The sequence below is a fragment of the Drosophila guanche genome, unplaced genomic scaffold (assembly GCF_900245975.1).
Source record: "Drosophila guanche unplaced genomic scaffold, DGUA_6, whole genome shotgun sequence".
NCBI lineage: Eukaryota > Metazoa > Arthropoda > Insecta > Diptera > Drosophilidae > Drosophila > Drosophila guanche.
The window spans coordinates 1,461,062-1,489,002 of NW_022995755.1; the positions used below are offsets into that span (position 1 = coordinate 1,461,062).

The following is a 27,941-nucleotide window of genomic DNA, read 5'->3' on the forward strand; positions in this document are numbered from 1 at the left end:
TTTCTGAAATGCTTGAAATGTCGCGCTCTTGGGGCTAGGCTAGCTAGCGTCGTCAAGCTTTGAGCACAAACAAAACGCGCTTAGACATCACTCGCAACAGAACCGCCGCTCGTTACGTGTCCGAAAAATTCAATAGAAAGAGAAATGAGTCACAAATTTATTGGTGCCTTCCTGCTGCTGAGCTGCCTGGTTGCCGCTGTCCACAGTGCTGCAAAGGTGAGTCTACGGCCTCATCTGGCCCCATCCTTAAGTGTTTAAGCCCTAGTCCGAGGTCACACGAATCAGCTCGCAAAAATAAAGATTGCACAACCACAAATAAGCGTGTCAGGGCTTCGCCGAAGACGCCACCGAATGCACGAGGTCGAATATTTAGGTGAAGAAATGCATAAATGGCGGATAAAACCAAATTTAAATAGTGCTTATATGTATGTAGACTGGTGCTGCACCCTTTTTGGGGCAGCAACAAGTGGCACGGAGTTGAATGAACTGTAGGCTCTCGTCGGAAAATACCATGCCCTGCCATGGAAAATCATTCAACATAATTTCCATTATACGGTTTCCAAGTGGTGGCGGGGGGGAGGGTTAGCTCTGAGCTCTGCAGCGCTCTGCTGGCATTTTCGTTTGTTGTTTGTGATGCGAACCGGTTTCTGCGACGATACCAGTTTCTCATAGCGGGGAACCGGTGTGCGCCGCCGGCGACCAACTGCAACCCCAAAGCCTCCCCTCCCGCCAACAAGTTGCTGTAGTTGTTTCGGTTGTGGTTGCTTCAACAATAACAAAAAAGAATGGTTCTTCCAGTGAGCGTTGTGTCAGCGAATTTATATAACTTTGGCTTCAACTCCAACCCGACGCTTTGTTCGTGGAAAGCAAAAACAAAAAATTATAATAACATGCATATGTCAGTGTATGGTGTGTGTGCACACAATTTGGTTTACTTTTATTATTTTTTAGAAGTCATTGTTAAGTTTATTGCGCACCATTTGCCGCCCTTAGTCACGAGATTCAACAACAACTACTCCGTGTAGTTGGATAAAATTTAAAGTAATTTTCTACAAATGAGATCCCATGATTGGTGGCTTCTCCAACCACTTTTTATTTTAAATTCCTTTGCGTTTATAGTTTTTGTTTTACTTAAAATGATTCACACAACATGCAAAAATGTTCCGGGGTCTGTTAAAAGCTTTTAGCTGGTGTCCACTGTATTCAGTGCCAACGGAAACAGCTTTGCTTTGCGAATCAAATCTGTGACTCAGGCAGGGGGGAGTGCGTGCACTTAAATTGATGCAGAGAAAAGAGAGACCAAAAGAGAGAGAGACAGAGAGAGTGAAAGACCAAGACCGAGAGCAGAGTCATTAGCTGGGATCAGCGTCTTTTGCTTGCTTTGAACTGATCGAAATTGAATGAGTCGTCAGTGCCGGCAATTGGGAGACTCGACAAACAAACATACATATTTGCGGTACTTGTACATGTTAGGTGCTAATCCAATAAATGCTTTTTAAATATGTACGTTCGAATGTACATATGTAAATATGTATGTACCCACATTTGTACATCTAAACAAGCACTGACAGCTAGAGTCCACACTCTATTAGCTTTAGATACAATTGGACACACAAACGTATGTGCATACATAAATACATACATATTTACATAAATGTTGACATTTGTGTGGAGGAGACTTTCTAGTAAAGAAATTTCCTTTGCCATCAAGAAATTAATAATAAATGTTAAGTAAAATAATGGCCTGGCACCATTTGCCGCGTTTGTCCAGCTGTTCTTTCGTGTTGAGAAGATAATTTTAGCACAAAATCTTCATTAATTTCATCGTAAGTATGTACATACATAAAATCATACAAATGTATGTACCTGCTTCTCTTTCACAAACAAATGCCAGTTAAAGCTCTCTGAAATATTGTCAACTGCCAAGTGAGGCATGTCACAGCATGTCCACCCCCCCTCAGCATTCCACAAACAAAGAGTGTAATAATATTGTGCATTTGCCAAGTCATCCGCAACTGATTTGCAAATGAATTTGCATGCCACATGCCACTGGGCTGCTGCACTCTCGAAAAATGCAAATTGCAGCCTAAACAACTTCCATTCTCTCGTTTCAGGTGCCCGTTGCCATTTACTACGAGTCCCTGTGCCCGGACAGCGCCAAGTTCATTACGGAGCAACTCTATCCGGCCGTAAAGGGGGAGCTGCGCGATGTTGTGGATCTCACATTTGTGCCGTTCGGCAAGTCCCAGGTGAGTGCTGTGGCATCCAGAACAATGGCTCATCATCTACAATCGGAATCGGTTCTGGCCCCCGCAGTTCTTTACGCAGGGCTCCGAGGTGACCTTCACCTGCCACCATGGACCGAACGAGTGCTACGGCAACAAGGTGCATGCCTGCGCCATCGAGCACATCCAGGCCAACTCCTACCAGATTGAGTACACGCGGGAATCCCTCACCCTCGACTTTATCAACTGCCTGATGCGTGCCGGCAAGAACTTCCCGGATAATGTTTACCCCGGCCAGCGCTGTGCCACCGAGAACCACATCAACAACTGGGAGAACATCAAGACCTGCGCCAACACCACCGAGGGCAGTCAGCTGCTGCGTAAAGCAGGCGAAGCCACCGGCCGGCTAAAGGAGCCCCTCACCAGCGTGCCCAGCGTGCTCTTCAATGAGGTGAGTGGAAGACCTCCCCTGGAGCTGTTCCTATGCTAAATTTATGTTCCATTGTCTTGCAGCAATTCGAGAAGAAGGTCAATGATCGGGCCCAGGTCAACTTCATTGGCACACTCTGCCAGTATGTCTCGGCGCCCCAGCCCCGAATCTGCGCTCAGCATAATGCCGCCGCAGCCACTGGCCTGGCCAGCGTAAGCGCCATCCTTAGCTCCCTGCTGGGTCTTTGGTTTATCCGCTCCTTCTACTAAGCTGTCAACTGTACATCTACATCTACATCTACATCTACATCTGAATCTCAAACTGCTTCCATCCCAAAACTTCCATCCAATAAGGGGAATCATCTCCATGAATTATGTTTGTTTTTCTCTTTTTTGGTTCTGTTTACTGGTTTGCTTTTAGGCCAATTGAAACCCAAGCCGTCCAAACGTTCAGCTCGCATATGTTTAGCAGAGATCACATTTCTTTTGCCAGAGCTGGACTGATCTTAAATGTAACAATTAAATAAACAAGTTAAAAACAGAAACAGTTGTGCATCTACCATCTGATTTTGGAGTCCTGAACATAAATATTTTAGCTGGGAGTAACTTGTGGAGAATATTGAAATAGTTTAAACACATCCACAGAATTGACTATATTTTAATGCACAAGCCTCCTTGGCCTAAACATCTGCAAGTAGAAAAGTATCCAAAAACTATCCATTTACGCGGCAGGGAGTAAACCTGACACTATCCAAAACAGGAAACACTTTGGATACCAAACTACGGGGAATAACATTGTTGTGTAGACATATGAATATATTTGATTGTGGTGCAAGGTCCAACCCTGGTTATGAATGTTTTGTATAAGTTTGCCTTCTGTCCGATGGCTGCATTGTGCCACTTCTTTTCTGTGTCAGGGAACTTTTTGCTTTGATCAACCGAAGCTGCATTTTTGAATGCCATTGGACAGTCAAATCGCGTTGCTCATCTGATTACGGTGTTTACACATTTCTTAAAACGATTACAAAATCGTAATGGAGGCTTAATTACCTCAGGGTATCCCCCAAATTGAAAAACTGTTTCCATTACTACCTATAGTCGTATTTAAAGAGCGAAACAAACAAATCTATTACATCAACGTGTTTATTTGGGTGATGCCAAATCAGGGAGCAGGAAGGTTCATCAATGTGTCCGCTGCACCTTAAGCGGATTGCAGCATGGAGCAGCAGCAGATGAGTGCTGGCGAGAAAGCCCCTCATGGCTGATGGTGGTAGCCGCTGCCTGTCCGTAATTCACATGTTTGTTGTCAAATATTTTGATCGCTCTGGCTGGAGCAGCGTCAGCTGCTTATCGTGTAATTTGTTTTTGGTGCGAGGCGATAAGCTGTTGCGGGCAGCTCCTGGAATCGGTAGTGCTGCTAGGGCTGGGAGCTGGGCAGCAACAGGGAGGAGAGTACGCCGGATAGATTACAGCAGATGTGTGATGGTAGGAGGGAGGCTATCGGGGAGTCGTTTAATTGTTGTAAACAAGTCATTAGCAAATCAATTTACGGCCGCTGTTGATATGCAAAATGAGAATTGCCTTTACGCCGAAATATGCTGAGTTAAAGGGAAAAGTGCACCTGAAGTGGGTTGATGAAATGTGGGGCAGAAAGCTAATTAAACCACCACGTGGCGGCCATCTATGGGTGCAGATTCTGTGGAGGTAATAAGGTTCACAGTGCATTGGGCCCACGGCACTGTGGCATCTACGTCAGCAGCGTCAGCAGCGTCAGCAGCGTCAGCGTGTGGCAAGCTGTGCAGGTGCAAAATGGATTCATTCATTCATGTATTCATATCTGTTTTCGAGTGACGCGCTCGGGCCGAGGCACAGGCACAGGCCCAGGCACTGCCGAGCAAATAAATCTGAGTGCGTCTCTAATTTGACGTTCCCCGGGACAGTCCCAGTCTCTGCCTCTGCTCCGCCCTGACCGTTGCTCAAAGGATAGTCAACACCAGCAGAAACCGCCGCATTAAAGCTCCCACGCATTTACGCGCTGCCCAACCCAACGCCATGCTCCCAATTTCAATATCATTGCATACATCTAGGCGCCAACTGCCCGAGCACTTCGTGTGGCATTCGGCTCGCAGCTTGCTGCTGATTGGCTGGCACGCGTTAGCACACACACACGCATGCACCCACGCACACACACACAGGCAGACAACGAGAAGTATAAAGCTGGGCTGACTGCGTCCGGCGACATCACAAGAACTCCGGCGTGCAATCGAGCCACACACACACCACACACACAAGAGCCATCCTGCCATCCTGTGAGGACCATCCTGCCGACCCAAGGAGCACGAGAAAGTCAGTGAAGTGAAAGTAGGTGTACCAACGGCGTTAAACTGAAGCTAATCTGTGGGCCGACAAGTGGCAATAAAAAAAAAGTTTGTACTGAACGAAAGAAAATTATTGGAAATTATTTCACTTTGCCAACTTTATACTCATTACAAGCACTCGGTGAGTAGCCTGTCCCACCCATAAGATAAGCCCGACTCCAGCCCGAGATACTCGCACTTTTGTTTGCTTTAATTGTCGGCCAACTAATTTGCTACGCGCCCTGAGGCGCCAGGCGTGTGCCCCTCTTGCCTTTTTTGTTTATTTTTTCAATTTAATTGAATAAAATTAGATTAAAGCTCATTATTGCAGCCGCGTCTATGCTGACGTCTATTATCCGCTTTGATTTATTTTTCATAATGCACCCCATCCACTCTCATGCCGCGGGCCAGGCGCATCCGAGGTTGAAACTAGCAAAGGGCCTTAAAATCACTTAAGACAGAGTTGAGAGAGAAAAGTCAACAAGCAGTCAAAAGTCGCGGCAGCTGCATAAATCATGCATAGCATATCATAGCCGTAGGAGCAGTCAGACAGCCAGTCAGCCAGTTGCTCGACTTGTTGCTGTTGCCCCCAAAACAACTTGGCCCCTGGAGTAACTTGAACTCGATTTGGGTTCATACTCTCCTTTCGCTTTCGAGTTTTGCTCTCGCTGCCGAAGCATTTTGCAATTTGAGACATTTTACAGCTCAAACTATAAATGTGAATGGCATAATCATGTCTTTGCCAAAGCATAATGGAAATTAGTACCAAATATGCACAAACATAAGTTGGTAATTTAATCTGCATTTAATTGAAATCAACTCAATTGGCTGCACTAAGTTTGTACACCATTTGCCTGATCTTTAGCTTTATTCAATTCATAAATATTCAAATTAATAAAGTTGTCAAAGTGGTACAAATGAATAGTCAACTATCAACTAATGCACGTGCTTTATGTTCGATTTGAAGTGATTTTCAATCAAGTAATAGGTTTTTTTTCGGATTAAATTAGTTGAATGAGCAAAGAAGTATTTGGTGTATGACTCCCAATATTTTTGTACCTTGTTGAACGCTCTTCAAAAAAAGAATTAGCCAGATGAATTATATTCCATTTGAAACCGATCAAGTGGCTTTATTTTATTCAAGGAAATATTCAGTTATTTGCTTTGCAAATTTTATTTTTGGCAGTCAGCTAAAACAGAAGAATTTTGTTTAAATAAGTGTAGAAAGTGCTTGTATAAATTTAGATATTTGCTTTCCTCATTTAAGCACAACTTTCCTCCCCCAGCCTGAAACTTCTTCTCCAATTGTTGCTTAGTGTTGCCAGTGCCCTTCCCATTTTCTACCTCTTTCCTTGACTAGCTGAAACTGTGAGCTCGGTATAGACAAGACAAGACAGTTACAGATAATTGATTATTATTATTATCCAATTACCCTTAACACACCCATTGGTGCATCTCTTTATCTTCAAATCGCTGCCAAACACTACTAGCCTGTCCCCAAACTCCCATCCATGCCCAGAGGCACGCTTCTGTAGGCTGACCTGTTTAGGCATTTGCATTTGCATCGTTTTGCTTTGTTCTGTGCGGATTATCAGTTGAAGATTAGAAAATTTCACACGGAAACCGATCGAACGGGTGTTCATGAACTTTGCATTGGCAGATGTGGATTGGAAATGGGACGGGTGCACCCCCATATCGAGCCAGAGCTCTCGCGGCGGCAGCAGCAGCACCTGTGGAAAGTTTTTCACAAAATGTTTGATTTACGATGCACAGAAGCCGCACGAATGGGTATTAGTGACAGGGTATTAGTGACTCCAACTCATTAAGTTGATGACTAAATAGCTGTGGCTGTGGCTGGGGCTGGGGCTGCGCCTGCCGCTGGGAAAATTGATAAACCAGGGTCGAACCCCATCGGTAATCATGTTGTTTGTGTAATGAAAATGCTGTTATTGTTTTCGCTGGCGTGGGTGCTCCGCAGTAGCACTCGACATATTAATAATCACTTATCGGCTGACCATAAATTTAGCCCCGAACAGCTCCTCCACTCAAAATAGACCGCACAGACGACAGGAATCGAAATGTTAATGGGCCGCAGCCAACAAGTAGAAGTGTGGGGTGGTAGCTGGGGGGTGGGAGCTGGGAGCTCGGCGCTGTTCGCTGGAGCACGCGTGACACGGATTAAGCGCCGATTACGAGGCAGATAGATCGCGCAGCTTATCAGTCAGTCAGGCAGGGATGGGTCGGGAGCCTCCAATGTGGCATATAGATCGCGGCGTACCGGTCGATCGGCTTCAGTCGCCGGCGGTTGCTTGAAAATGTGAAATCGTGAGCTCAAGAATTCGGCTGTTGGGATGGTGCGGTGCTGAGAGATCAAGTGAAACTGACAAAACATCCGCCCCAAGCCGCAGTACGCAGTCTCTGATTATAGAACCCATCTACTTGAACCTGTGGTAGAGATTGCGGTCAAACAAACAAAAAAACTAAGCTCAAGCCCAAGCCCAAGTGTACTCGAGCTGATAAACGGGGTTTAATCAAGGCGCTAGCACAAGGGATTAATAAAGGGAAAAACAAAGGGTTGTTACGTGTAGCTGAGGTGAGTGAAGTGAGTTCCCCGTTCTGAAGCTGCAGTCGCATCCGAGTGCGACACGCGACCAGGTTCGGTTCTTAATAAACTTAATTACGTACACATGATTGATGTGTGAGGGCTGTAAAATCCATCAGGCAGCCATCTAACCATCGAGCATCAGCTGGCATCAAATTTTAATTTCGCTTTTAGGCCCACTCACACACAGAGAGCCACACTTCATGCAGGTTACGGCATTTGAAGGGAGTTTTATCTTTTATCTTTGAATATCTTTTGGTTATTTCTGGGAATTCCAAGCACGTAATAAACAAACATTTTGTGGAACGTTCACGTTTTGCCCTCAAGTTAATTGTCTTTCTTGTCTTCGACAGTGTGTGTGTGCCTGTGTGTGTGCCTGTGTGTGTGGGCGTTTTATAAATCATAGTTCAAAAAGTTTTTGCTGCCCAGGATTAGCTGCCTAAATGCATATTTGCCATGCCGCTGACTTGTGTGATTTCTGAATTCTGACTCTGACTCTGACTCTGACTCTTTCCCGTGTGTTCGGATTTCCTAATTAGTGTGTGGCACACCCTACGGGGCCGCGTTTGCTCTGTCATTTGCAGACCTCAACAGGTGCCAGCATTCTCTCTAACTCGTTTCGCTTTTCTATCTATTACAGCTATCATGAATTCCACCATTTCGCTGCTGCTGGTTGTCATCTGCACCGTGGTCCTGGCCGCACAACAAAGCCAGGCGAAAAGTGAGTATCCCCACACCGCAGCAGCACCTTTAGTTTAAAGCCTCGTTGTGGCATGATGCCATGAATATAGCCATTCAATTTAAGAGCGAAAAACAAAGCCATAAATGTGTGACATATCCAGAGAGCAGACAACCCAGAACCCTTCCTGCCAGCATCAATTGTTGCAGTTTAATGCAAGACAAACAAACGGCGTCCTACCAGCGACAGCCATTGACATGGACCCCCAGAGTCTTTGTTTATGCAGCTGCGGCAAGTGGCAAGTGGCTGCAAAAGGGGGCCATAAGCTGAGCAATTTCCATTGCCCTATTGCTCCTACAGAAGTCATTCCCTTCAGAAGAATGTTACAGGGGGAACAACGCACTTGAGCGTAGGAAACTGTCACAATGGTAGGTGCAGGACAGCCCTGGAAGGGGTACTGCAACGTATTCCATTTCATAACAGTTTAAACATAAATTGGAAATACATTTTTGTATATTTCTATTGCATTATCTAGCAGCAACTTGACTCAATTCCGTTTTAATTGTTTATTCACTTTTGATTGAAAATTCTCGTTCATGGACAGCCATTCGGCTTGTAGAATCTGCCCTTACACATGTATATTTATGTACGCACATAATTGGATGATCATCTGAATCCCAGTTCGCATCAATTACCAACAACTTTTCGATTTGATTGCCTTTTGAAATGGCATTTACGAGTTGGCAGGCCGTTTGGGTGCGCCTGTTCCCAAAGTGAATTTAAGTCTCGACAAGCTAAAGGCGAAGTGGGAGATACTCTAGCCAACAAGTTACATTTAAATACAGTCAACGACCATGGGGCATCCGTGCTCTTTGTGCGAATGTCAAGGACGACTCCCTCGAGTGCAGCGAATATACAATTTATGTGTGTCCCTGCCCATGTGGGTGGAAATTCAAAAATAGCAGGCAGGCAGGCAGTCAAAAAGTTACACACCCAGACGCTCAATGGAGCGGGGAGCGGGGAGCCTGGAGCTCGGAGCGGGAAACGAGCAGTGGGAGGTCAAATGGTTATCACAAGATAAGGTCTCTCCCGAGCATTGGCAAGCGATTAAAGATTTTGGCAGGCAGAGCGACAGTCAGGCGGTCTATCTGCCACCGAACCGACCCGACCCGACCCACATATGTATGTGCTCGTAATGGTACAAAGTTTGTGTGTTCCCCACGCACACGCACAGGTCGTGCCACAGCATAGGATTGGGAGGGTCTGGGCTGCCTGGATATGTGTGCACTAAAATCGATTAGTCGTCCCATCCAGCAGCAATTGCAACTTCTTGGTCACCTGCCTGATGGCTTAATCATTTTTGATCTTGCAGAGGGCTGCCAGGCCTACGGCCATGTGTGCTATGGCGGCCACGGCAAACGCTCACTGAGCTCCGGCGGCACAGGCACCGGTGCGGGCGATGCTGCAGCCGAGCAGGAGTATGTGCGTCCAAATGGCTTGCTGCCGATGCTGGCGCCAAATGAACAGGCACAGGCACTGCCCGAGGGCGACTTTGATGACTATCCCGCACGTCAGGCGCTGTACAAGATTATGAAGTCATGGGTAGGTGTGGGAAAGGTTTTTACCCACGCTTCGGCACGACTAACGAACGGCTTCGGTTACACTTTTACAGTTTAATCGCCCACGACGACCGGCTGCACGTCTGAACGAACTGGACTATCCACTGACCAACTCCGGAGAGCTGTTCAATCGCGATGCAGCGCTGAACTAAGCCACTGACAACAACACGAACTAACCCACATGGCCGTACTGCACCAACAACAACAACAACAACAACAACAAGAGCATAAGCATCATCAGCAACAGTAACAGTAACAGTAAACACCCGATCCAATGGAGAACAACACCAACACGAACACGTTGCACTCTACACCCTGTCACCCTGCACCCTGTAGACTACACCCTGCACCAACACAGCAACAAACGTAAAGTAAACCGTGAAAGTGGAGCAACAATTACTATGATATGAGTGTTATTTACATACTTTTCGCAACATGTATAGGAAATGTTTGATAAATGTCTACAAATACGCGCAAATCTGCTTCGAACAATTCTTAGAGCGCATCACAACAAATAACAAAAAAAGTAACTGAAATTTTTAAGGGGCTGGTAAGAATTTCAGTGCACAAAAAAAAACACAGATGAATAAAACCGATCAAATGCAATTACATCGTGTTTCAATATTACACTACACATTATTTATGTTTATTTACGAGGAAAGCGAAAGACTATACATATGTAGCTGTAATTTTTAATTTAAATATAAAATAAATAATCCATACTGCACGGCACCAACCACAGCTTGGAGACCGGCCAAGTATATTGTATATGTATGTTAATCTTTAAAAGTGTATAAATGTTATATTATGACAATGCAACCTAAAAAACTGTTCACAAGAGATTCCATTTATAATAATACAAGTGGTTAAATAAATAAGCTAACGTGCTAGAGAAGCAACAAAATCAAAATTATTACTTGTATTTATTTCACATGGCAACATTTTGAATCAAGTGTAAAGACTGGTAAGAATGAATTTGGTGTAACAAAATAATTTAATTATATTTCTTTGCCCGCCATGTACTTCATAGCAGTTAGCTTTATGCCACGAGGCGATTGTGTTTAGGGTCACTCTGGCATTTAATGTGTGGTGTTGGTAAACACTTCTTTGATTGTATGCTATGGTCGTATGACATTCCTGAAATATAACTGAAAGACTGAGAAAACAATATTTAACTAAACTAATGTATAGATTAAGCTTTTAACATGTATGAATGAAAATAGAGTATGCAAAGACTCAAACTACTGGCTGACAAGCAGCATGTAGCCAAATAACGTCTAGTTTTATACCATTTTTGCTGTTGACCTTTACAGCGTGAAGCTGATTTTGAAATCAATCAAATAAAAATAGGTCTTAAAAACTAACCAAACTTGTGGATAATTGGTTGATTAATTGGATTAAATTATAGTTTTAGCGCTGAAAATCCTAACTAGCTGGTAATATTAAATAGAACAGCAAAGTCGAGGAAAATAATTTATGATTTACGGGATATTTTAAAAATTGTATGGTATATCTTGGTATATTTTTGAGTGTTTTGCGGTATATCTTTCGATAAGTCCGTCTCCGTTCCACGTGCTCCGATGTAAACATTCCCGCGGCATGCTAAAAATCGAATACAAGTGAAAAATACAACTGAAAAACAAATAAACAGCATGACAGAGGATAACAAGGAGTCGGAGCCACGGGCCGTGTTCAAGGAGAGCAGCAAAATCTTTCGGCGCAACCGAGCCCTGGGCTACGTGAGCAACCAAGTGCCCGCCGTGACGCGATACGTGCAGCGCCGCAGAGACACGCTGCTGATCACATGCATTGGGCGCTCCTTCCAAGTGTACACTGCCAGCCACTTCCGACTGCTGCATGTGAGCGGTCTGCACCCGGACGAGATTACGGCCCTGGCCACCGACAGGCTGCACACGTACACGGCGAGCAACAAGTGCATCTACGCCTGGCGGGCCGGCAAACACATACGCCATGTGTATCGTGGCCACAACCGAGATGTGCACCTTCTGCTGCCGTTTGGCTCGAATCTGATTGCTGTGGACCACGAGAACGTGCTGAAAGTGTGGAACATTTTCAGCGAGGATGTGTACCTGGAGGTGCCGTTCAAGGTGGAGGAGTTCCAGATCACGGCTGTGGCTCATCCCCCCACCTACATCAACAAGATAGTGCTGGGCTCGAGGCAGGGCCAGATCAAGATCCTAAACATTAAGAAGAACAGCATTGTGTGCACCTTCAATCACCACGAGAGCCGCGTGACGTGCATAGAGCCGGCACCCGCATTGGACGTGGTGGCTGTGGGGCATGGGGATGGCGCAATCATCGTGCTGAATCTGAAGTTCGACGAGGTGCTTATGGCCTTCAAGCAGGACTGGGGCGTGGTCACAAGTCTAGCATTCCGCACAGACGGTCCGCCCATTCTGGTGTCGGCCTGCCGAAACGGCTACATGGCCTTCTGGAATCTGGAGGAGCGCAAGCTGGCCGGCCAGCTGCAGGCCCATGAGCAGCAGGTCACCACGGCCATCTGCTTTCCCAGCGAGCCGGTCGTGTTCACCACCTCCCCGGACAACTCCATGAAGCTCTTTGTATTTGACATGCCGGACGGTGGCGCACGCCAGTTGCGCATTCGGGAGGGACACACCAAGCCACCGTTGTGCATACGTTACCATGGCAGCTCCGGCGTCTCTATACTCTCCTCCGGCGAGGACAGCACTTTGCGGGTCTTTTCCACACTCTCCGAGTCTTTGAACAAGAGCATGGGCAGGGCCTCCTACAACCCAAAGGCCACCAAATATAAGAGTGAGTTAGAGTGATGCCCGAAAGCATTAAAAGTTTCTCAAACAGTAATTTCCGTTTTGCAGATCGCTTTCAGTTCGACAAGTACAGCATGCCCCCGATCCTGGAGTTCACTTCGGACACGGCACGCGAGAAGGAATGGGACAACATAGCCGCCATCCATGCGGGCATCATACAGACCACCACTTGGACGTTCGACAAGAACCGCATGGGGGAGCACCGCCTGGTGCCGAAGCAGTTCCAAAACAAGAACCGTGTCAACTTTGAGAGCGAAACGACCTGCATTGTGCTGACGCATTGCGGAAACTTTGTGATTATTGGCTACAGCAGCGGCGACATCGAGCGCTTCAACATTCAGTCTGGACTGCATCGCGCCAGATACGGTGCGCCGGCCCACACGAAGGCCGTGAGAGGTTTGGCCAGCGACAATCTCAATCAGTGTGTCATTTCTGGCTGCTCGGAGGGACTGCTCAAATTCTGGCCCTTCAAGGGAAAGGGTAATGACTGCCCTGACTTTAGAAATGCTTTCAATTATTTCATTAACTTCTCTTCTTTCTGCAGTTGACAAACCCGTGGCCGTGCTGCGGCTTGCTGATGGTATTTCGATAATGCGACAGCACCGAGAGAGCTCGATGCTGGCCATTGGACTGGAGACCTTCAAGGTGTACGTAATCGACATGCATACGCGGGTGATTGTGCGAAAGTTTGTGGGCCACACGGCCAAACTGAACGATCTCACCTTCAGTCCGGACAGCCGTTGGCTCATCACAGCGGCCATGGACTCCACAATTAAGGTGTGGGACATACCCTCCTCATACATGATTGATCACTTCCGTGTCGAGCGGCCTTGCGTCTCGCTGAGTATGTCCCCCAATGGCGACTTTTTGGCCACGGTTCACGTCAATCTTTTGGGAATCTACCTTTGGGCCAACAAGACCCTTTTCAATCAGATTTCCTTGCGTTCCATTGACCCTTATGAACCAGCCCCATACGTCGGTCTGCCCACGAACATTTGCGATGCCATGGATCTGGCGGATGGCATGAAGGAGCTGGAAATCGATGGGGATGAAGAAGAACTGGGCGAGACGATCGATGCCCAATACGAGACGCCAAAGCAGTTGTCACCAGAGCTGATCACCTTGTCGGGTCTGGCTGCCTCACGCTGGCAAAATCTTCTGGATTTGGAGCTTATTAAGCAGCGTAATAAGCCCAAGGCCCCACCCAAGGCGCCGAAACAGGCGCCCTTCTTTCTGCCCACCGTGTCTGGCCTGGAGATGCGCTTCGATGTGACCAATGCGGCCTCAGACAAAGACAGCTCCCGCATCCTACAAGCATCCACGCTCAACAATCTGACCACCTTCGGCCAGCTACTAGAGGAAACTGCCAGCAGCAGCGATTTTAATCCCGCCGTGACGCACATAATCCAACTGGGTCCCTCGATGATCGATTTTGAGATAAAATCGCTGCATCCGGAGGCCGGCGGCACCCTACTGGCAATGGTGCAATTCCTCAAACTCATCGAGTTCATGTTTAGCACCAACCTCAACTTTGAGCTGGCCCAATCCTACCTGAGCGTATTTCTGCGTTCGCACGGCCTCGCCCTGACAGAGTCACCCGATCTGGTACGCGCATTGCGCTCCGTTTCGCAGGTGCAGGAGCAGGCCTGGGATAGGGTCGAGAGTAAACTGAACTATGGCACAGGCGTGGTAGCCGCTCTGCGTAACTTTGCAAACTAGTTAGTGACTTGAGTTTCCCCCTTCCCATGCTAAGCTGCTCGTAATTGTGGTGCTTTCTTCCCATTTTGTTGTAAATAAACTTTGACACAATATTTGAATTGTTTTGACTTTAATAGCTGGCCGCCAAACCAATTTTGGACTTGGGGAATATTGATATCCTTTCCACGCAACATCCTAAGCTCTATCTTCAATGCACCATGAATGCCGTGAACGCCTACACATGTCCACAGTCATTCAAAACAGACTGCCTATCCACCTTATCGACAATGACTCCTCCACGTAATGTTTAAACCAGCTAAATCCCTTGAATCTGCCATTTTGCTGTGCGCAACTCATTCGCTTATAATTAAACCAAATTATAAATAATTTTAGGAGGCGTGTGAATCATTATTTTGGGTGACAGTGCAGCGATAACTGAAGATAAAAAGATAACACTTGCGCACTTGCAAAACGAAAAGAGCGAGTCGAAAAAGTACACTGGGTTGAGTTGAAATTGTGTGTATTAATTATTTATTTGTTATATCCGTTTAAACTAACGCTTTTATTTATGCTGGAATTAAATAACTTAAACTTGTTGCTAGACGTTGTTTCTTAGATACGGTTCTAGTGGCGGCGCTGCTTTGCTGTTAGCGGTATCAGAGTTTCAGTTTGTTTCTTCGGGTACATCCATGTCAAACGGTAACTCAACATAAACATATGCAGAAGATATAATTCTCGTTAGTGTTTTTTTTCTTGAACAACCACGCGTTATAGACATAGTGCACATCTGATAAGTGTTTCCATTGATTTAGACCTAGACTAAATATCGTTATCGTAGCATTTTTTGTATCTCGTAGAGCCAGATGAAGAAATAACCTTAGTTTCTGGATTGGTTTTACTTTTCGTATATGCTGTGTTGTGTTGTGTATATTGTTGTATTGCAGTGTAGTGTTTGTGGAGTAGTACAATGCAACATGCTACATGGGTCTGTGTCGGGTGTTCTTCGGCCATCGCAAGCTTTAGTTACAGTGTGGTTGGTGTTCGGGATCTAGGGGGGTGGGGTAAGGCGCTGGCACGCCGTTTACATATGGGTTGATTGGGCTTTTGGGGTACTTCTGGGGGTTACTAAGTATGTAAGTATGTATAACCGCTTAGCTTGATGTGCACTGCTGGACGCGGGGGCCATCCTGATAGCCGCCATCGTCCTCGTCATATGCCATGCGCTGGTGTTGCTGTCGGCGCTGCTTGGGATCAAAGTCCTCCTGTTTTGGGGGAAAATGGTTAAAATAGAAACAATTGATATCAGCAAAATGGCCAAAGGGAGATTAAACCTATCTGTATTATCTACTTACCAAAACCGTCTGCTCTGCTTCGAATGGAATGTCGACCTCTGGGGCCGGTGGCAGGCATTGCTTGAGCGTCGGTACCACTGATGGGTTGATCACATCGGGGAAGATCACCTCGAACTGAATGATTAGCATTCCCTTCTCCATTGGATTCTTGAAGATGGGCATGCCCTCCTCCGAGATGCATTTGGTCATCTCGTGGCGAATGACTTCGCCGGGTTGCGTGGCCACGACCAGATCACGACCGTCCAGTGTCTTGACCACTCGCTGGAAACCGCACAGCGCCTCCACCAGCTGCAGCGGCATCTTCATCATGAGATCCTGGCCGGCATGTGCGAAGATTGAATGCTCCTTCTCGTCTAACAGTATAATGATATCGCCCGGCTGTGAGTCGGGTTCGTGGTCGCCCTCCCCTGTGAACACTATTTTCTGACCATCCCGCATTCCCTTCTCGATGTGCACCTCCAGCACCTTGCGCTCGCGCACCGTCTTCCGGCCGGTGCAGTTTTTGCAGCGATCCTTCTCCTGTATGACCTCGCCGCTGCCAGAGCACTTCCGGCACACCTGCTCGATGTGTTGCATGATGCCAGGTGCAATCTGTTGGACACGCGCCTCCACGCCATTGCCCCGGCAGTTGCCGCACTTCTCGATGCTGCCTTTCTTGCCACCGCGGCCCTCGCACTTGTCACAAATCACGTTCTTCTGCAGCTGCAGCTTTCGCGTGGCGCCGTTATACAGCTCGTCCAGCTGCACCGACATCTGGTGCACCACATCCTTGCCACGTCTCTCGCGACGTCGTCCACCACCGCCGCCGCCACCGAATCCGGCTCCGAAGAATTTCTCAAAGAAGTCCATGGGGTTACGGAAGTCGCCAGAGTCGGCACCGCCCTTCTTGATGGCCGCCTCGCCACCATCGTCGTACACCTGACGCTTGTCCACGTCCGACAGCACTTCGTACGCTTGCGAGATGGCTTTGAACTTTTCCCCCTCATTGGGGTTCTTGTCGGGATGGTACTTGAGAGCCAGCTTCCTGTAGGCCTTCTTGAGCTCATCGGGAGTTGCGTTCGGCTTCACGCCCAGCAAATCGTAGTACCCAGTTTCTTTGACCATCTTGTATCAATAGATCGAACCTGTTTAGCTGCAAGCAGAGGTTAAAGGGGTGATTACTATGGGGTTACACTATGCTCTCGCCCTCGCGTTTTTGTTCTGCTTTGATCTACATTTCACTGTGATGAGTAGTGCTACTTCCGGAAGGCCCGGTTCAAGGTCAACGCCGAGCTGTAGTACGCGAAAAATGCGACGCAGTCCACGTTTTCTAGAAGTTTTTCTATTTCAATATGCCCGTCGGCGACCGACGAGCAGCTGACGCCGCTGCCTCACGTCCCTGCCCCTCTGCTCAACGTACGCTGACACGGGCACACACACAAACACGAGAGTTTCTAGAAAATTTCGTCAGCGTTCAGCAGCCCTGGTCAACAGCGCCGTTGCGAACGGCGACCGCAAAGAAGAGCACGATAATGAAAGAAAAAATAACCAGCAGAGCTTTGACAAAGGTGAAAAGCAGAATAAAGGGCAATGCAAAAACTACTTTGTGGATTTTCTATTGATTGGCCTTCCTGGTTTTTGAGAACCATGCCAATAAAATTTCGCTAAATAAAGTTAAGTACATGCACACACACACGCGCACCCATTGGAAGAGGAATGCCTTTGTGTGTGTGCTAGGTACAAACATGTGCCGCGCAAGACGCTGCGTCAGAATAATTTGCACGAACACGAACAAGGCGCAGGGGCGGGCAAAAAGAACACGTTCAATCGATTTTACCAAATAATGTATAAAATGCGTTTTTTCTAGACCAGCTTGCTGGCAAAGGAAAACTTAATTACCGCTGATTACTTAACAAAAGTGGAAAGGCCAGGGAAGTCTACCAAATACACACACAATGAGAATGCAAAACGAAGTCTGCCAGTGCAGACGAATGGAATTATTCGGCGCATCGCCACTCACCTTTGAAATCAACCGCTGCAGTGTATTCGAGTGTCTAGCAAAACGAACTTTTGCTGTGAGTAATTTCTTCTATAGCTACAGTTTTACAACAATTTTTAACTTTTGACTACTTTTTCTATGGCCGCCACGCTTGGAAAGAAACTAGGGTTGTCAAATATATATCAAAATATCAATATATCGATATTTTTTTAAATAAAAAAACAATTATATCGTGATTTTTTCCCAAAATATCAATGGGATGATCAAATGATATTTTAATTTTGGTAACTAACCACAGGATCTAAATAAATATATAGGGTATATTGAATTTGTGCAACCATAAGGATTAAAGATGTTAAAAAAATATGTAAGGTTTCTGTTTTCTCTATGGAAACTATTTATCTCCGCTGTGCTCGGAATTTAATTTCAGCACATACATACAAGCAAAATAATGTCAAATATATCCATATTTTCGTAGTGATATATTTTATATTATTTTGACATTTTTTGCAAGCAAAATATATCACAGAAATGATATTTCTTAGATATTTGACAGCCCTAAGTGTGAGATCCGAACTATCGATAAAATATACCATTGCATTTTCAAAATATACTGTAAGTATACCGTAGTCTTAAATGCCGTTCCACGATTTTGATGTTCTATTTGATATTAGTTGATTTGAAAGAATTGTAACACTGAAACAATAATTAAATCCGATTGAAGAATCAATTTATCTTATTGTAAATACACATTTTTATTGGATTGTATACCTTATGACCTTATATATTACAAATTTGTATTCGAATTTGTCATTTGATGGCCAGGGAAATACTTTCTGAGCCTAAACGGTCAGAGTGTGACCGCGGACTTATCGATTAATTATACAAATCTGGAAATTGTCGTGAAAAAGGGTTCTTAAAAACAGGTCAGACGGCCCAGACATTTAAAGGTACGCAAGGTAAGGGTACAGATAAATCGATACTTTTGGGCGATAAGTTGAAATGGTTCCTGAGCCCACACACGGCTCAAATGAATCACTATCGATGATTGTCGCAAAGCATAATCGAACCACTGCCGCCTGATTACTTAATAAATATTTGTTTTCATTTGTTCTTTGAAAACTGAAATAAAACTTGGATCCGGACACCATGAGGCACGTCCAGTTCCTGGCCCGCACAGTGCTCGTGCAAAATAACAATGTGGAAGAGGCCTGTCGCATGCTCAATCGCGTGCTGGGAAAGGAGGAGATTCTAGACCAGTTTCGCCGCACGCGTTTCTACGAGAAGCCCTATCAGGTGGGTGGAGTGCCCTGTTCTTAAACATGTCGAAGCGATCCTAGGCTCATTCTTATCGATCTCTTTTAGGTGCGTCGCCGCGTCAACTTCGAGAAGTGCAAAGCCATCTACAATGAAGACATGAACCGCAAAATACAGTTTGTGCTCCGCAAGAACCGGGTGGAACCATTCCCTGGCTGCAGTTAGTTATGTTCCCTCTCGTAGAGTTCTTAATGTAATAAATCTAAGAAAACTTGTTGGTAAATGGATAATGTATGCAAGATTAGAGCATGTGGGAACAGAAAGGAATGTAGTCAAACACTCGATCTATTTTAGAGTTTTTGATAAGTCTTTTTCAGTCTTTTAATTGTTTTGTGAAAGAGCATTCAAACAATCAGATGGAAACAGCGCTTCAACTGGCGCAGTTTTCTTTTAAAAGCTTCCAAAGCTTTAGCAAAGAAGCAAAAAACCACCTTGCACCTGGTCCCAGGTGAACTGGGTGGACGAAAGGTGTTTCAGGGTATGCTGCGGAGAGCGTTAATAAGTGTAGGTTTGAGGCTGCTAATTGTAACATTTTAATCGTTCTACATATATTTATTGATTTCAAACTATGTTAGGTCAGATACACATTTTATTTTCTCAAAAAGGCTATTTTAGTTTTAGTTCTGTGAAGCTATTTTCGATATGCCAAAGCAATGAATGCTTGGGCTACTTAGCGACATGCTTAATATAACTTGCACACATAAATATTAGGTAAAGAGCATGAAAGAGAACATTTTGGTCCCTAAAAGAGAGCGTTCTAAGGCCCCTCACACTCATTTTTCTTATACCTTGTCGGACTAACAGTGCTAACGGTACTGCTGCTGGGTTTATACATTTTCACCCTTCGAACGCAACGGACGTGTTTTCTTTCTATTAAATCCACGAGGTAACATTGGCTTGAAAAAGTTTTGCCAATTGCCAAATATTTGTAAATTTTGTTAACCAATGGCTCATTTGTAGCATACTTTTTCGAGATATTCTAGAATGCAAACTTATTTGTTCGATAAAGTGCGTTGCGCCCAAAGCGTGCGCGTTCTTGTTTGTACATGTGTGTGCTTGTGTTGTGTATGTGTTTATGGTGCAATTGCAGCAGCGCTGCAAACACTTGTCTCTGTCTCTGGGGCGGCCGTTTTATTTGGCCCACAAGGGGGATTCCAAAACGTGCTTAAGTGTTCCGCTGCTTCAATGACATCGATAATTCGCTTATGCGGCCAATTTACTCAATTCACGCCAAAAGAAAAGCTTTCCGTGTATTGTGTGTGCTGTGTGTGTGGGAATTTGATGGCGCAGTGGGAGCAAAAGTTGGCATGTTTGGGTCTTTGTTGTTGTCCGTCTCCTTGCTTCGCCTCTTTTCATACCCGTTATTTGTTGAGGAATGGGCATATGCGCTAGTCAGATGTGCAATTGTAGAAAGAGGAGGGAGAGCCCTTGACACAGTAACTTATTATTGATATTCTCCTTCAGTGCTGCTTACACGTCGGTTAAGCAGTTACAAATTACAGTTATTATTGGGCAGACTTGCGCCTGTTGAATTCCAAGTGGCACTGCCTAGTAGGGAGTATCTTTTAGTCGAGTTGCCGCTTACTGCGTTCTTACTTGCTTTATATTTTTTACTGCTTTACTTTGGCCATTTTCTTGTTTTGCTGTTTTATCGATTTCTTGTGTTATTTTTAGCGTGATTTGCATATGTTTGTGTGTGTGTGTTTGTGTTTCGCTTTGGGGCCGTTTCATCTTTCTGTTAGTGTGAGTCTTCACTGGCAATCGCATAAATTACGTCTAAAGCAACTTTCAGATCTGGAATACACGGCGGCATGTTTACAAGCAACTTGGTGGCCATCTTCCTGCTGGCGTGCTTTGGCCTAACGCAGGCCTACCCGGCACTGCTGCCCTACATCTACAGTGAGCACAGAGATCCGGCACCGGCGTGGGTCCACTGCTAATCACGGTTGTCCTTCCCCCCACAGATCCCTCGCATCAAGCGCACGCCGTTAAGCGCAGCGATGCGGTCTTCCCCCAAATCGAGGACGATGTCGGCGAATTGGATCAGCTGCGGAAGGACCAGATGGGTGTGAGCAAGCGTAACCACGATGGCACTGCCCACACCAGCACCACCACCACCAAGGAGAGCGTTAAGGATGGTGCCGCCCCCGAGCCCCATCAAAGTGCGGACGTGAACATTCTGCCGGACCTCGAGCGACAGCTGGAGGTGGCCACGCCGCTGATATCGACCACAACCACCACGAGTACCTCTGCCACAACCACAACGGCCACATCGAAGGAGGAGAGCGAACGGTCACAGCTGGAGGAGCCGAAAACGGCCATCAAGACGGTGGTCGAGCCGACGGTTCATGCCAAGGTAAGCCCCAGACCCAGCACCCCAGCGCCCCCGCCCTACTCCCAGTCGGTAGTCTGGCTCTTTCTCCTCTCTCCTCTCTCTCTTACGCATTGTAAACACCCAAATGTGTCTTTTGAAAATCCAAGTGTATATCCACGAAACCACCCAAAAACCAACAGGCATTTTACGGTGCAGCTCGTCTAGCCTTCGGCCAAAACCCGGAGGTGTTGCCCACATCCTCGACCACAACCACAACGACAACGACAACAACCACAACACCCGCACCGCCTGAGGAACCACAGCCCGAACCGCAGCTCGAACCAGAGGCGGAGGCCGAAACTGGAGCTGGAGCTGGAGCTGCAGCTGAACACAAACCCGAAACCGAGTCTGAGCCAGAAAATATTGAGGCAACCGCCGCGGAAACCGAACTGAGCGCCCTAACACCGCCCAAGGTGGCCCAAGGACCACACAGCCACGAGCACGATGTCAACAAGGAGACCATTGGGGACATCATCTTCGATGTGGTGGCCCGCACCACGGAGCGGAGATCGAGCGCGCCGAAGATAACGGCCAAGGTTTTTATGACAAATCGATAAACGATGAACCGATACTCGATCACAGATCACAGACCATTGACCGATTGGCATTCAAATTGGCAGATTTCAGCGAAAATTTCTACTCAATGCAATCATTTTGATAAAGTTTCACCCAGCTTTGGCTGCTTGCTAATGGTTTCTCTTTGGGAATTTGTTTTCCAGACGGTTTCGGGTTTACTGCGAAGTCCCAATGGCCAGTACTCCTCCTTCGACATGGCTCAGTATATATTCTGGACGGGCGATGAGACGGCTGTGGTCAAGGCCGTGGAGGAACTAGTCAGCGGAAGAGTGGTTGGTATTTGTCCGGAAGCTGCTTAAACTTCTGCTTATCATTTCTCTCTGTCTGAGCAGATCACTCGCGAGAATGCTCTGAAGTTCTTGCAGGACATTCGTCTGGGCATTGAATTCCTGCAGCGTTCCTATGCCAATCGCATCTTCCCCGAGGAGGTGCGCCAGAATCAGCTGAAGCGGCATAGTCCTCCCATCCCCACAGTTCCATCCACAACATCCACAACGTCCACTACGACTACCAGCACCACGAGCACAACTACGGAGAAACCCTTCCCGGATGTGCATGCCCCGCTGGCAGGTGCCGTGCCAGTGAAAACCTTTGATAGCTTCAACTTTTGGAACAAGCTAAAGGACATGGACACTGAGGCGCAACAAGGTGGGCAGCCATCAAGCTGAAATATGAGTCTTTATTTAATGTTAAACTAATTTCTTAGAGCTCACGGACTATGACGAGGGTCGTGCCAAGATTGTGGAGTATCTGTACAACGAGTACTCCCTGGAGGAGATACTCTACAAGCTTGCAAAGGTAACAAGACTCACTTGATAGCTCTGTAATCCATTGATTATCCTTCTGCTCATTAGGTAATGTTTGCCCAATCCCTGGCCCATGGCTCCGATGAGGCACAAATGGAGCTGCAAAAGCTAACCGAATTCCTAGAGCACGAGGGCAACCTAGGCGTCATACCCATTGACTTGCAGAAGAAAGTGTTAAGTGAGTGTTCGATAGAGATAAAACAAAGTTCAGTTAACGAATCTGTGAATTTGCAGGAGTGCTGCTCAGCGCCTTGTCGGATACATTGACCGAGCATCCGGAACTGTTGCCGGCAGCGCGCGTTAATCTGGCTAATCCGTTTTACAGGCTTCCAATGCATACTCCCAGTAGCCAGTAGAGCAACAAGTTATCAGAATATATAATATATAAATCTATCTATATATAAATCAAATTATATAAATGTAAACATGCATAATCCACATCAGCTAACAGCAAACCGCAAACAGCAAACAGAATTGAAGATGCGCTCTCTCGGAATTGCCTAAGGATTAACCTCCCCCTATGTTATGTATTGTGTGTGTGTGTGTGTGTGTGTGTGTGTGTGTAGATCGATTGGCACTTCCATGTTGATTTTAATGTAATATAGCAAAAGATTATCGTGATATATAGTTTTCTCCTACGTACACACACACAGCAGCGAGAGACTTGCCCAAGTTTGAGCTTTAGAATATTTACTGCATTGAAAATGATTGCTTATATTTGATATGAGTTAGTTAGGAGCAATGAGGTTGAGCGGTGAATCTTTGCTTTTGGTTTTTAGTGGAAAATGAAGCAGGAATGGGCTCTGAGTCCGCATATATCAGTAGAGCAAACAGCAGACACAATAATAACACTTATTAGACGTTCCCCCCCCTTCCCCCCACGCAGTAATTGAACATTTGTGCATTATTAATGGATTGGTTAACCGATTGATTGTTTTGTTGTGTGTTACATATACGATATGCAAAAAATATGTAAGAACTAGAGAAAATGTATCAAGTAATATCGATTATACACCTAAAATACAGATAAATATATATATAAAATTCGATTGTTCTATTGCTCCTTCTTGGGCTCCGCTGATTTGTCTGGCTTGTCCAGCAACTGGTTGATGCGCTCCTCCGACAGCGGTTCGTTGCTGTTGAAGAGCTTCTCAATCTCGGCCCTTTCATCGTCTCCCAGCTCCTTGGCATACTGCTTGGCCATGTCCTCCAGACGCTGTTGGTTCTGCTTCAAGTGTCCCGGCAACCAGAATACAGTCTGCACCATTCTGCAATTAAAATCGGAGCTACAAGAAGACTTCCTTTCAGCAGTGGTCCCTTGCACCTACTTGATCAGCACAAAGCCACAGAATGCCAGCAGCAGGCACAGCCCAGAGGTCTTGAGCATCGTCCAATAGTCAACCAAAACTTGCTGATTCTTCATTTTGGGGCTTAGATTTTCGCTTAGTTACACACCAAACGCGTCAAAAATGTTTTAGAGACTGTCATATGTGGTTGTGCGGACAAGTCCGCTCTCCACACAGGAGACAATGTTGTGGTCAAGTGTCAAGAGCGTCGTCATGGGCAGCCAACACAAGGCATACGTGGACGTGCACCCACCATGCACCCAATCATGTGTGGTTGCCAGAAATCAATAAACAATTTGCTCTGATTTCAGTTAACGAGCGTGAAAAATGCACACAGAAATGTGACTCAAGCCCTACATCAACATGTGGCCAATCATCATCATCAGCATCAGCATCAGCAGAGGTGCTAATGAAGTGCGCACAGAAATTCCTGTGAAAGTGTCGTCTTTTGTAATCGCACTTTCTATTTATAACAATTATCGCTGCATAAATGATATTATAGAAAAACAAAAGCCAGTCAAAATAGTATTTTGGGTTGGTTGAAGTATTAGACTGGAATATACCTGGTGGGAAACATTTTTATTTGAAATTTTAATGGTGGAACTAGTCTGTCGGGGATTACAAGCTTTTAGGAGTTATTCCTACCAAAACGCTGCAGATATTTTTCACTATTTGTGTACATATACCGCCCCAATAAATCAGGGATATTTCTTTAATACTGTTTAATGGATTATTTTGGATTTTTGGGTGGATTTTGCGTATACCTTCATGCAGTTAGATTGGTTCTAACAAGAATTCTTTGTACCACTTTCTATGCCCCACAACTTCCTTCAAGAAATAATCAGCCAGCAAAGTCTTAAAGAGAATCTTAACCCATTAAATAGCCACTGTTCCAGCCTCATATATGACTAATTGGACACAACATAAAACCTTTATAATATCTTTAATAGTTGTCTAAATTTCCAATATTTCCCAAGTTAACTTTTTCATCTGATCAATTTGTTTCCCCTTTCTCATACATCACACCATCACACACCACGAAAAGTGCAACACTCCCTTTAACTCCTCTTGATTGCTGGGTATCAAAATAATTGAAAAATGATAATAAAATCAGGTGTTTGGGGTGGTGGGGGGTCCCTGGTCTTCGATCGTAAATTGAAAACCAAACCAATGATTTCAATCAGAACAAGAAACTGATTAGAGGACCCAAGACAATCTATCTCTCTGCATAATATATTATATATCACTGATTCCAGGGGGGTCACTGCGTATGCGAACACGTTCCAGTCGGGTCTCTATCAGCAGACAATAAATCTGATGGCTACCAGAACTACTCCTATCTGGACAGATAATGCTCAGCGGAATGCTATAAAAGGAGCAGTCAAGGGTTGTTCGAACCACAGTTGAGCGATGAGAGGAATCCTACAATTATCCATAGTGCTGATCGGCCTGGGGCTGGTCCTGGCTGGCAGCCGACCCATCTCCGATTGCGTAAGGGAAAGAGCTAAGTGTGAGTGGCCCAGTTCTTATCTCAGATTTAATTCCAGGGCGAGCGCATTCAGGACGATGGCTACCCGATGGAGCGTCATAAGGTGACCACCAGCGACAGCTACATCCTGACGATGCATCGCATTCCGTACTCCCCGAAGACGGGCAACACCCCGAACAGGCCGGTTGCCTTTCTGATGCACGGCATGCTCAGCTCCTCCTCCGATTGGGTGCTCATGGGTCCCGGCAAGGCGCTGGCCTACATCCTCGCCGATGCTGGCTATGATGTCTGGATGGGCAATGCTCGCGGCAACACCTACTCTAAGGAGCACAAGTACTGGCCCACCTTCTGGCAGCTCTACTGGAACTTCAGCTGGAACGAGATCGGCATCTACGACGTGCCCGCCATGATCGACTACACTCTGGCGATCACTGGGCAGAAGCAGGTGCAGTATGTGGGCCACTCCCAGGGCACCACCGTGTACCTGGTGATGGTCTCCGAGAAGCCCGAGTACAACAACAAAATCAAGTCCGCCCATCTGCTGGGCCCAGCCGCTTACATGGGTAACATGAAGAGTCCCATGACTCGCGCCTTTGCACCCATTCTCGGCCAGCCCAATGCCATGGTGGAACTCGTCGGTTCCATGGAGTTTATGCCCAGCAATAAGTTCAAGCAGGATTTGGGCATTCAGATGTGCCAGGCGACGTCCCCCTACGCGGAAATGTGCGCCAATGAGGTCTTCCTTATCGGTGGCTATGACTCTGATCAACTGGATTATGTGAGTAGATGTTTTCCCTGTAGAGTTAAGTTGGTAAATGGAACACTGAAGTGAACTCAACTGAGAGGATAATCAGTAACGTTTTAGGCATGTCCGTTTGTCAGTGATCATCTCAGATGAACAGAGATCAGCGTTCCCTTATGTCATGTATACTGATAAAAGTCAGAACAAAATAATCAAAAAATCACTGCCAGATCGCGAAATCGACAACCCAGAATAATAAACAACGATCTTATCTATCAGATAAGATAGGATCGTTGCGATTGGATCTTTGACACGCTCGTGTCAGTCTCGCTCTCTCCCAGTGTGTCTTAGCTCTAGCGTTCTCCCTCTCCCAGTGTGGCTTAGTAGCTAAACTTTAAATTCCAAACACTTTCTTTCAGGAACTGCTGGAGCACATCAAGGCCACCTCCCCCGCAGGCGCTTCCGTCAATCAAAATCTGCACTTCTGCCAGGAGCACAACTCGGGCAAGTTCCGCAAGTTTGACTACAGCGTTGTGCGCAATCCCATCGAGTATGGCTCGTACTTCCCACCCGACTACAAGCTAAAGAATGCCAAGGCACCCGTCATGCTGTACTATGGCGCCAACGACTGGATGTGCGATGTGAGCGATGTGCGACAGCTGCGCGATCAGCTGCCCAACATGGCGCTGGACTATCTCGTGCCCTTTCCCAAGTGGGCACATTTGGATTTCATTTGGGGCACCGAAGCCAAGAAGTACGTGTACGATGAGGTCTTGAAGCAGATGCGTTCTCACGAATAACTATACTGATTTGCATAATAAATTCAATTGAAATCACTCCAATTGAATGACTGCACGATAGGAGATCTTGAGCTGGTCTCCCTTTAGGAGTTTGCTCTCGATGCGGTAGTAGCCGGGCGTCAGCAGCTTCTTCAGCAGATGCACGTCCAGCGGATAGTCCTTGAGGTGATAGTGCTGCGGCGGCAGGGGACAGGCGTTCGGCTCCGGTGCATTCGAGTGTTCCTTGAGCTTCTCGTACAGGAACTCCTTGTAGTAGGTCTTCATGGCGTCGCAAACGCCGAGGCGCGGCAGATTTAGGAACTCTTCAAACTCCCCGTCGAGCGCTTCTGCTCGGTGGATGAGAAAGTGGATCTGCAAGGGGGATGTATCCAGGATTCATTGGGGATATCATGTATAGCTGACTGCCCCTACCTGCCATTCGTCGTCGATGGTCACATGCTGCTTCAGCTCACCGCTGACCTTCAGCAGATTCTCCTCATCCTCGGCTATGTGCAGGACGCTCTGCAGATCTTCCCCATCCTCGTGCAGCTTCTCCAGGCTGTGCAGCTTCAGCATGTGCTCGGCCTGCACTTGGACGACCAGCAGGACTAGGCCCAGAGCCAGCAATTGGTGTACGGATGCCCCAGATGAAGTCATTTCACTGTGGAGTGCCAGCCTGCTGGCTGGGGTCTTATAAGGATTGTACCGGAAGCAGAGCTTGTTCGTTTTTTGTTTGTCTTGTGTTTATTTAATTATTGCATGA

The 27,941-nt window shown here is 46.3% G+C and overlaps 9 protein-coding genes across 15 annotated transcripts; 6 read left to right on the forward strand and 3 right to left on the reverse strand.

Annotated features, from left to right (window-relative positions):
* Positions 1-52: 52 nt before the first annotated feature.
* On the forward strand, positions 53-3,199 carry LOC117589763 (GILT-like protein 1). The gene is made up of 4 exons (XM_034281951.1): positions 53-216; positions 2,115-2,249; positions 2,317-2,676; positions 2,739-3,199. The coding sequence occupies exons 1-4, from the start codon at positions 145-147 to the stop codon at positions 2,922-2,924; spliced, it is 753 nt and encodes a 250-aa protein (XP_034137842.1). The 5' UTR covers positions 53-144; the 3' UTR covers positions 2,925-3,199.
* A 1,717-nt stretch (positions 3,200-4,916) lies between these two features.
* On the forward strand, positions 4,917-10,517 carry LOC117589940 (neuropeptide CCHamide-2). Of its 4 annotated transcripts, none has more exons than XM_034282228.1 (4): positions 4,917-5,015; positions 8,254-8,334; positions 9,665-9,894; positions 9,965-10,517. In XM_034282228.1, exons 2-4 carry the CDS (start codon positions 8,259-8,261, stop codon positions 10,061-10,063), a joined length of 405 nt encoding a protein of 134 aa, XP_034138119.1. In that variant the 5' UTR covers positions 4,917-5,015; positions 8,254-8,258; the 3' UTR covers positions 10,064-10,517. The 4 variants fall into 4 exon arrangements, with proteins under 4 accessions (XP_034138119.1, XP_034138118.1, XP_034138117.1 ...); XM_034282227.1 differs by lacking the exon at positions 4,917-5,015 and adding an exon at positions 5,022-5,153; XM_034282226.1 differs by lacking the exon at positions 4,917-5,015 and adding an exon at positions 7,301-7,604.
* A 956-nt stretch (positions 10,518-11,473) lies between these two features.
* On the forward strand, positions 11,474-14,538 carry LOC117589936 (WD repeat-containing protein 36). Its single transcript, XM_034282219.1, has 3 exons — positions 11,474-12,707; positions 12,770-13,201; positions 13,266-14,538. Exons 1-3 carry the CDS (start codon positions 11,564-11,566, stop codon positions 14,438-14,440), a joined length of 2,751 nt encoding a protein of 916 aa, XP_034138110.1. The 5' UTR covers positions 11,474-11,563; the 3' UTR covers positions 14,441-14,538.
* A 389-nt stretch (positions 14,539-14,927) lies between these two features.
* On the reverse strand, positions 14,928-17,925 carry LOC117589939 (dnaJ homolog subfamily A member 4). The gene is made up of 3 exons (XM_034282225.1): positions 17,771-17,925; positions 15,772-16,903; positions 14,928-15,681 (listed from the first exon to the last, which is right to left on the reverse strand). Exons 2-3 carry the CDS (start codon positions 16,873-16,875, stop codon positions 15,571-15,573), a joined length of 1,215 nt encoding a protein of 404 aa, XP_034138116.1. The 5' UTR covers positions 16,876-16,903; positions 17,771-17,925; the 3' UTR covers positions 14,928-15,570.
* An 885-nt stretch (positions 17,926-18,810) lies between these two features.
* Positions 18,811-19,293, forward strand: LOC117589943 (28S ribosomal protein S21, mitochondrial). Its single transcript, XM_034282231.1, has 2 exons — positions 18,811-19,045; positions 19,115-19,293. Exons 1-2 carry the CDS (start codon positions 18,899-18,901, stop codon positions 19,229-19,231), a joined length of 264 nt encoding a protein of 87 aa, XP_034138122.1. The 5' UTR covers positions 18,811-18,898; the 3' UTR covers positions 19,232-19,293.
* A 553-nt stretch (positions 19,294-19,846) lies between these two features.
* Positions 19,847-23,820, forward strand: LOC117589937 (mucin-5AC). Of its 4 annotated transcripts, XM_034282223.1 has the most exons (10): positions 19,847-19,952; positions 20,859-20,965; positions 21,031-21,422; positions 21,548-21,729; positions 21,772-21,976; positions 22,160-22,288; positions 22,349-22,664; positions 22,723-22,814; positions 22,871-23,000; positions 23,057-23,820. In XM_034282223.1, exons 2-10 carry the CDS (start codon positions 20,878-20,880, stop codon positions 23,176-23,178), a joined length of 1,656 nt encoding a protein of 551 aa, XP_034138114.1. In that variant the 5' UTR covers positions 19,847-19,952; positions 20,859-20,877; the 3' UTR covers positions 23,179-23,820. The 4 variants fall into 4 exon arrangements, with proteins under 4 accessions (XP_034138114.1, XP_034138112.1, XP_034138113.1 ...); XM_034282221.1 differs by having other exon boundaries at positions 21,548-21,976; XM_034282222.1 differs by having other exon boundaries at positions 21,581-21,976.
* Positions 23,821-23,843: 23 nt separating this feature from the next.
* On the reverse strand, positions 23,844-24,310 carry LOC117589942. The gene is made up of 2 exons (XM_034282230.1): positions 24,151-24,310; positions 23,844-24,090 (listed from the first exon to the last, which is right to left on the reverse strand). Exons 1-2 carry the CDS (start codon positions 24,243-24,245, stop codon positions 23,877-23,879), a joined length of 309 nt encoding a protein of 102 aa, XP_034138121.1. The 5' UTR covers positions 24,246-24,310; the 3' UTR covers positions 23,844-23,876.
* Positions 24,311-25,558: 1,248 nt separating this feature from the next.
* On the forward strand, positions 25,559-27,241 carry LOC117589593 (lipase 3). The gene is made up of 3 exons (XM_034281659.1): positions 25,559-25,659; positions 25,716-26,435; positions 26,819-27,241. The coding sequence occupies exons 1-3, from the start codon at positions 25,579-25,581 to the stop codon at positions 27,197-27,199; spliced, it is 1,182 nt and encodes a 393-aa protein (XP_034137550.1). The 5' UTR covers positions 25,559-25,578; the 3' UTR covers positions 27,200-27,241.
* LOC117589887 lies at positions 27,183-27,835 on the reverse strand. The gene is made up of 2 exons (XM_034282158.1): positions 27,611-27,835; positions 27,183-27,550 (listed from the first exon to the last, which is right to left on the reverse strand). Exons 1-2 carry the CDS (start codon positions 27,833-27,835, stop codon positions 27,233-27,235), a joined length of 543 nt encoding a protein of 180 aa, XP_034138049.1. The 3' UTR covers positions 27,183-27,232.
* Positions 27,836-27,941: the final 106 nt, after the last annotated feature.